Source organism: Haliaeetus leucocephalus, unplaced genomic scaffold, assembly GCF_000737465.1.
Source record: "Haliaeetus leucocephalus isolate CR32 unplaced genomic scaffold, Haliaeetus_leucocephalus-4.0 Scaffold273, whole genome shotgun sequence".
Classification (NCBI taxonomy): domain Eukaryota; kingdom Metazoa; phylum Chordata; class Aves; order Accipitriformes; family Accipitridae; genus Haliaeetus; species Haliaeetus leucocephalus.
The window spans coordinates 6868073-6877010 of NW_010972709.1; the positions used below are offsets into that span (position 1 = coordinate 6868073).

At 40.9% G+C, this 8938-nt stretch overlaps 1 protein-coding gene across 1 annotated transcript in view; it reads right to left on the bottom strand.

Moving 5' to 3' along the window:
- Nucleotides 1–2407: 2407 nt before the first annotated feature.
- TFAP2C (transcription factor AP-2 gamma (activating enhancer binding protein 2 gamma)) overlaps nt 2408–8938 on the bottom strand; it is a 28300-nt gene continuing 21769 nt past the window's right edge. Inside the window, exons 2-6 of the mRNA XM_010569780.1 lie at nt 8668–8719; nt 6918–7140; nt 6134–6252; nt 4570–4711; nt 2408–2693 (exon numbers count right to left, since the gene is read on the bottom strand). Coding sequence (XP_010568082.1) covers nt 2408–2693; nt 4570–4711; nt 6134–6252; nt 6918–7140; nt 8668–8719 — 822 coding nt within the window. The remainder of the gene's footprint in view (nt 2694–4569; nt 4712–6133; nt 6253–6917; nt 7141–8667; nt 8720–8938) is intronic.

The window sequence follows — 8938 nt, forward strand, 5'->3', positions numbered from 1 at the left end:
CTAAAAATGCAAAGACTGGAATTTCACACCTCTTTAGGACAGAAGGGGATTGGACTGCAACTCAAAAACCAGCTTTCTCTCAGCTCACCACTGATACATTCATTCATTTCTTTGAGCTTCCCTTTCCTTTCTTCTCCCTGCACATCTTCAGTAGTTTGCCTTTACCCTTTAGAGGAAAAATAATGAGAACATAAAAAGAATTTATAAACAAAGTATTAAAAAATTGTACCTATTGCCTCTTCTCCACATCTGTGAAAGAAACACACTGCCATAATGTGAAGCAAATTCTTACTCACAGTTACGTCCAACATCACCATTCATAATGTTTGCCCTAGCCACGTGCCTGATGGATTGATCAGGTGTTGAAACGCCAAGGACACACTAAAGCCCAGGTTCACGTTGTTCCTTTTTCAGACAGCACCGAAAAAAAAAAAAAAATTCTCTCCGGGAAGGTTTGTTTGGCTATTTTGCATCCGAGACACTGAATGCCACTGGAAAGCCTCGGATCCTGCCTCACTACTACTGCACAGAATACTTTGGGGACTTTCTGCAAAATGCTACCAACTTCCTCAAATCAGTAAAACTGGGCTGAAACCAGATGGGAGACCTATCAAATTTCACATGCCAGAATTTTGCAAATATTTGTCATTAGAGACAGATTATACTAATAAAGTCAGATTAACTTGAAGACAAAGCTGGTAGGATTGATTTTTATTTAGAGGAAGCCTTGCAATTTGTGTTTAAGCTCCCTATTTAAATAGGCAGCTAGCATGATAATGACATCTTAGGAAGAAAAAAAGAGATTCTTGGAGATACATAATGTGTTTAATTGAAACCATTAGTTTTACTGGCAAACAGCTTCATATTTCTGTTCTGTTAATCCGAACAAAGTGCTGCAATTATGACTCAATACATAATGTCCTCTAGTGCTACTCACCCCACATTCCCAAAGTATAGAAAGAAAACAAAACTGTTTTCAGTTAACAAAACATTCCATGCTTCTATCCAGAATACTTTTATTATATGGTTATCATATACATCAGAATTATATTGGGAACATTTACAAATATGTAAAGATAGTTCAGAACCTCCATTATTCACATACACACTAACTCACACACTCATTTTGCATGTCTAGTCAGTTATCAGGTGGATGATGCACAAAATTATTGCTTTGTGAACATACACCTCAGATTAGATTTAATCTTCAGTGGCAAGAATTGAGATATTTAAAAAAACCAAGTCTTAAATACCCTGTATAACATACCTGTGCATAAACCTAAAGATATGTTTAGCTTACCCATTACCTTTGAAATACTTACCAAAATTAAAATTTGAAACCCATTTATAAAAAAAAAGTATTAAAAAGTTCACCATTATTTACAAATCCGATTAAATTACACATAAATAAATATTTACATTCAACACACTGCTTCCCTTAATACACATAAAGCCTCCCTGGAAATATTTTTTTGGGCTTAAAAGGGAAAAAAAAAAAAAAAAAAAAAAAAGTTATGTGCCTATTCTTTCAAGTTTACCCCCCAATTTAAAAACAAGACAATATAAATATGTGAATAAAGCTGCAATATCCTTAGACACAGAAAGTGAATTTTCTAAAAGCATTTTCATTTTGAACTATTCCTTGTTAAAAAAATATCAAGATAATATTCACTGCAGCCAACATTACTGCAGTTTTTGAAAGACTGAATATTTCCATAAAAATAAGCATGTCAGATGCTATCAGATAACTTTTAAGTCTAGCAGGATTTTAGTACTCTCCTATGGTAATCTGAAAATAAAGAAAAAGCCAAAATAAAACAAAAAAAAACAACCCACAGAATAATCTTACTATTTTCAGGTGTTTATAAAAAATTTTAATGTACATAAATCTATATACCATTGTTTAATACTGCTTTATTGTTACTGTTGCATTTAGAGAGAATAAAACCCTGAAATTGTATCAGATAACAAATAGGCTTCCATCTAAAATCTGTATCTTAAAAACTATACATGAAGCTGGTCACCACTAGATACTTAGATATGGAAAAGAAATCTAAATATATCTCTGTATATCTCCATCAAAACCCCTTTATAGCACCACTTTTACAGCAAAGGATTTCAATACACTTGTACTTATCTTCTGGTAATTGCTTCCACAGATAAGGGATACTGCAGCTTTTAGAAAGACTTGTCTCATGGATCCAGGGGGAGTGAAGATCCTGAATAAGAGGATTTTTTTTTTCCTTTTTTTCCCCTCCTTTCTTTAAAAACAAAAACAAACAAAAAAAAGACCAACAACAAAAAAAAAACCAAACGAACCCAAATCTCTACGTTCCCCCTGGCAAGAAGATCCCAGTCTGTGTTTAGGAGGAAGAGTTTAAAGGTTTAAAGTCTGGTTTCTCTCCTTTTACTTCCTGTGCTTATCCATTTTATCAATGGTTTTGTTGGTTTCTGCAGGGCTCTGGTCGCCAGCGTTCATGTATGTTTTGTCTGCTATTTTTAATGCTTCATTTAGGTAGTTCTGGACGGATGTCATGGCAGCGCAGATGGCGGCACTCCCAAAGCCATGTGTGATCAGGCTAAAATGAGTCAAACAGCCCTGGATGCCAGGGTCCAAGATGGGACTAGGTCTCGTGTTTCCAAGAGGAGTTCTGTCCTGAGTGAGGAGGTCTGTGAATTCCTTACAAATCTGCCTGCAAGACACAAAGTGATCACACTTTACACCACGGTGGCAATTTATGCAAAAGCAAATAAATAAATAAAAATGACAGAGAAAGTCTGTATCAAGTATTTGGCAGTCATGTGGGAGTTGGAGTTCTCAGAAATTCATTACTCCAGCAGCAGCAGCGTCTAAAATTAAAGCCTATTTATTAGCACCAGTTTCAGATAAACCTTCTGTTATATCTATGTCACAAAAACACATCCACGCTCTGCAAAATAATCTCTCCACCTCTGGTGTCTGGCTGGCTCTGCATCATTTGCCCTAGATTTTAAGGTGGTGGGGGTGGAATTTAGGGCTAGTTTCTATGAGAACTGCCACAGCTGCACATAGGTGATTTAGAAAGACTAAACCAGCTGAAGAGGAGATTCAGTTTAGTTGTGCATAGTATATTATGTATATGCCCTCTTTAATAGAGACCTAGGCCCTGATCCTGCAAACACTAACACATATGCCTGGCAAAACATGAATGGTTAATAAAGCTCCAGCATATGTTGTTTGCTGCTTGTAAATCTGTCCTCTTGATGGGATTTCACAGGAGCTGAGCAATCTTAACAGAATCATCGCTTTATCAGAATTTCTCAATCACAAATACCTTCCCAAAGATGATTGTTACTAGTGCTAATAACAATACCAATTATGATAATACTGAAGAGCGGAAGGGGTAGTGCTCAGTAAAAAGCATAACGTTCAAGCTATAGGAAAAAGAGAGAGACTCTATTTCTAAGAGATATATTTGTAAAAGAAGGTCTCTCTTTCAGGGAAAGATGTATTAATTCAGCAACAGGAGGAGTGTGTTTTGCATGCCTGATCTGAGCCCAAAGTCAGGGCACCTCTTCTGAGCAGTTTAAGCAAGCTTTTCTCAGGTCCTCTGCAGAGCGAGGCTGCCTTCAAAAGCCAGGAATTGCACCAACCCCAGACCAGAAAACATCTCCGACCAGAACGGATCATGAAATGAAGGCTTTGTTAAACCTCAGCCTGGGAAGGCTGGGGGGGGGGAAGGGGACAGCGAGCACTCCAGCCACCGGTTTAAGATAAGCGTAACTTAACACAGGTATTCCCTACCAGAGACCTGTTCAGTATGTGGTTTATTTACAAGTGTCTGCAGAAGAGCCGTTACAAAGCCTCTGCTTTACCTTTCCTCCCCCTGTTCAGCAAGCTTTGCAATAGGAATTTAGTTAAGTACAGGGACTTTTCACATCTACCAAAGGCTGGCTTTCACTGAACTATAAAAATCTTCAGCTGTAATAGTGAAAAGGGACTACCCACAGTTCTTGACTGCTCGTGTCCCATGGGGGAAACTTGTGGACTGCTATTGCCAAGAGCAGTTACAAGGACATGGCAGAGGAGCTTCCCTTGCACCCAGCGTGCCCACCAGTAACTCTCCTTGGAGATGCCCCTCCGGGCTGCACATACACAGAGGTGGGTGAACCATCTCCCGCTCCCAGTCCCGACACTGGTTCGTATTCCCTGGGCACACCTGCCCTCCAGGTCCTCAACCTTGTCAGACCTAGGGACATCTTTTTCTTAGAGATATAGCCATCCAGGTATAGGACTTTTAATGGTAGTAAAAACTTCAGAAAAAGAAAAAGAACAGAACTGGTCCAAACTGCTTTAGAGTTATCATACAGGGTTGTTATATATTATTTATCAGACTAAAATAACTGCTGCCGTAGTTGAAATCAAACCAAAACCAAATTAAAAAAAAACCAAACAACAAACGCTGCTTCTCTGGTATTAAAATTACACATGAAGACGTACCAAACTGTCCGCAGTCACAGATACTCATGGTCAGACAAAAGCATCTTTAAAAAAGAGAAGCAAAAAAACCACCCAAGCCCAAAACTTACTTTGCAGCAAGAAGCATATTCTTCCTGTTTGCCATTTCATTGCGGCCCATGTGTGGTCTAGTTAAATATTCGGCCACTGCTTTGGAAGGAAACTCTGTCTCACATACATAACCAAAGTCACGAGCAAGATGTACAGCTTCACCTGGCATGGGTAAAAGGGAATGCTTATTAAATATAGTAACATCTATTTATTATAAGGACATCAGGGAAATTAAGGAAAGTGCCATGATTTTGTGAAGTGTATTTCTGTTTTAGAAAGGGACACTGCTATGTTACCACTATACCACTCATTACCATTTTCTAATTAATAGATCAGTGTTTCTTTGTAAGTTTGCATCAAGAAAAAAAGACCTACATGGTGACTGCTACAAAAAATAATTCTCTTGCGCTTATACTAGTAAGAAAAACTCCCACCTCTATCTATCCAGATTAACTGTGCAGCAAAGACTAGAATTCAGTCTAGATCAAATTGTCCACGGATATTTAAAAAACCTGGCAACTAAATTCCACTTATATAATAAAGTGTTTATCAGTTTAGTGTATTTTCTAATACTTTCTAATAAGCATTTTCATATAGAAAATAAAATTGCAAGGTGTACAACTAGGCCACTTTTTTTTTTTCATTAAGGCAACCTGATCAGGCTTAAAAAAAATGGATTGGCATGATCAGCGCGCTACCTGCACTGTACATGTGTATATGTGCACATGCGTAAGCTCTTTTAAACCCAACTTCCAAAGCAAGGTTTTAAATGCAAGTTGCTGTATTATTTGAGCTGATGTAGAAGCGAAATAGTAAGGTATTGTTAGACCATTTTTCACTTTTCAATTGCTGCTTCTATGCCTATTAAATTGTACCACTACCAGGAGCTGCTTTAAACAGAAACACAAAACATAACCACACACATACATATATATATATACACACACCCTTCAAGTCAGCTTAACTGATAGAGGGTCCACATAACATGTTACAGATTAAAGGGGCTCCAGTTTCCTATCAGGAAGTCAAAAGCTATAAATCTCACTTTATATGCTTGTTTATTAGACAAGCTTCTGAGGATACCGCTGAGGTAGGGCCAGGCATTGGAGTCAGCTGCCCCAGACTTTAAAATTTCCCCAATAAGGAACCAAAACCACTAACACGATGAGTTTCACCCCTCTTCCCTTCCCTGCCTGTCCCTGCACACACCCCTACAAAACCCAAAACGACTCGCCCCCCTCAAGAAACACAGCCTGGACAAACATGCATTTTGAACATCCTGGCGTGTAGGAGTTACAGCATCCCTGCGAGGCAGCCGTGAGGAAGAGGAGTATTAGCTGGGTTTGTGCGGGTAGGGCTCGGAGGCCAAGGGCTTAGCAAAGGGAGAAGAAGGGGAGAGGAGCCCCTCAAAGGCAACACAGCTGTTAGCTGCTGCCATGTCCCCATCATGCTGTCTTTAAAATAAACAAAAAACTCCCTATTATGTTCTTTGACTTTCTAGCCTTTTCCAGGCTTTGCCTAGACGATAAAAGCTGTACACAAGGGGAAAAAAAAGTTTATTTTTAAGACACATTCAAGACTGACCTTCTACCAAAGATGTCAATAGTGTCACATTTGCAGCTTTCCTTCTACCAGCGGGAAGATTCAAGCCAATTTTATCCAGTTTTTCCCTTAATGATCTGCCACCATTTTTAGATTTGGCTCTGTAATTAAAGAGGGAAAAAAAATGGCCTTATTTATCTTCAGGGAACACTTCTTTTTAAAGATGAGAAATTCCAGTTACTGACATTCAGTAGGGTTCTACTGGGGGGGGGGGGGGGGGGGGGAGATAAAAAACAGGCTCTTTTCAAGTGACCTACTTTTTAAATGCTCTACTACAAACCAGCCAGGATGAAACACAGCAGAGGTCAAAATCAAAATGTTTCAAACTGCACCATTGAAACCAACAGTTGTAGAATGATCACAAGCCAAATTAAGTGTACGCAAAAAAAAAAAAGGACATATAAAGTGTCCTTGTAATGATTAATCAAGACCACACGATTTAATCCAAAAAGTATTCCATGGGGAAACAGCTTAATAAGAAAGCTCCAGGAGCCGTTTTTGAGACAAAAATCCAACTTTAAACAGAGAATGAGAATTGCTGTCAGAGCCATTAATAGTACTTCTCGAGAAGCAGTAGAAGTGCAAAGAAGTTTTATTTCCAAAGCCAATTAGGATTCAGTGTTGCTGAGCTGCTTAAAAATCAGAAATTTGCTAAAAGGCTTTCTTAGCTCCTCGTTAGGGTGATCTGGCTGCTCACACACAAGCACAAGAAAACTTACAAACAATAGACACGATGGGGATGGTTGTAAGGGGAGTTGCAGCCTACCTTCGGAGTACTCCTCCTAGCAAAGAGGCATTGAGACACTCGGGGGGCGAGAGCCGTCTCTGCACCTCTGCTACTGTCACTTTGTATTTTGACGTGGAGCTCAGGAGGGAAAGTCTCCCCGGAACGGAGCAAAATACTTCGTTGGGGTTTATGACCACTCCAATTAATCCATCCTTTTGGCAGGGGAGACTCAGAGCGCTGTTTTTCGTTAAGGAAATGGGACCTGCGGGAAGAGGAGGGAAAGCAGGTATTTTATAAAAAGGAAAAATAAAGAAGAAGCAGCAAGTGAATTTTCTTTCTACAAAAAAAGACCAGGAGACGGGATTTCGTTTTGCCTTAAATGCTCACGCCACTGACCCCGTGCCCAGCATCTCTCTGCAGCACGGGGCTCGGCTGCGACCAAAAGGTCCCCACAACTATTCCTGAACAGCTATATTGTGCCACAGCGAGTTCCAAGGAGCTGCCGAACACGACTAAGAATACTTTCTAAAAACGCACAAAACACACCTCTCTGAAGCAGCGTGCTGCAAGTTAGCAAATCGATGCTTATAAAAAGCCCGATACGAGTACAGACTCCAAATTAGCATCCTTCAGCTACTGCCAAAACCTCTTTCCGAGCCGGGGCAGGGAAAAGCCTCCCTCCCACCTCCTGCTGGGGTTCATCTTCCACCTCGCACACGCGGATTTAAGAAACCGCCTTTGGAATTTAATCCCAACAAATTCGTAACAGACAGTACAACAGAGAGAAGGGGTGCAGCCCAGAAGAGAACTGAAAGTAGAACATTGCTCGTTAACGGCTTCAGCCTTTAGGTGAACAGGGACAACAAAGGCTTTGCAAGGAGCAAACCACAGATCCAGCTTTTCCGTCCCCCCTGCGAATCCACCCAGTTAACCCCCAGTGGTGTGCTGCTGGCTCACAGCACCGACTGGAAAGGGTTAAAGAGCCAGGGTCGGCCCCACTCCCCGGAGGGGGAAAGATTTTCAGTGGTGCATCTGACAGCGAAATTATTCTCCCATGAGCTAAACGCAGCAATCAGCGCTCTGACAAACACTTCTGCTTTTCCTCAGTTAGGTATTTGTTTGAAGTCTTCGGAGAAAACTTCCATTGATTTTTTTTTTTTTAAAGCACAAATTTGTTTAAAAACAAAAGCAGGAGAAAAAAAAAAAAGCCCTAAATGACTGTAAATTGAGTCAATACGTCTTTCTCCTTCCTCAAAACCTCAGCTACAAAAGCATTTCGATTAAGGTAAAGCCGAGCAGGCTAATATGCCAGCGAACTCATTCCCTTCTCAAGTCTCGTAAACAAGTTGAAGGGGGGAAAAAAAAAGAAAGAAAAAAGAAAACACCCAAACTGTCTTCGAGTGCTAGCAACAACAAAAACCCCAAAACCAAACCAACCAAACGAAAAACAAAAACAAGCCCTGTGTCGCTTTACACACACGTATTCCAGGGCAGCATTAAATTCGATCCAAGGTCCTGGTTTCGATTAAAGCCACACACAAGAGCAGGGACGTGTGGGGACGGTCAGTGTCCCCCGGAGGGGGGTCCCCGGGGGTTTGTCCCCGCCACCACCTTCCCTCGGATGGCGTTAGAAAAATCCAGCGCCGGAGAGAGTGTAAGAAAAACTCCCTCGCCCTCCCGATCCGAAAGGATCTGTCCTTTAAAAGATAATAAGGCGTCAATTCACCGGTGCGTCATTAAACTTTAACTATTGACAAGGGAAAGTAAACTGCAGTGCCACCTTACTGACCTTTTCTAATGACTGTCTGGTCATGCATTAATAAGTGTTGATCTTCCACATTCTGGAAAGAGAAAGGGGAGAAAGTTTCGCACCTTGAAAAGCAGAGAGGGAAAGAGCCGGGGGCTTTTGGGAAACCCACCCCCCTCCTCTGCCCGACCCCATTTGAAGGACAGAAAGGGGGACAAAAAGGCAGGTTTCCCTCCAAGGACGGGGATGGGGCAAGTGAAGTTGGGACGCGCAGGAGGGGACCGGTGCCTGGCTCTGCAGCGGAGCCTTCGGG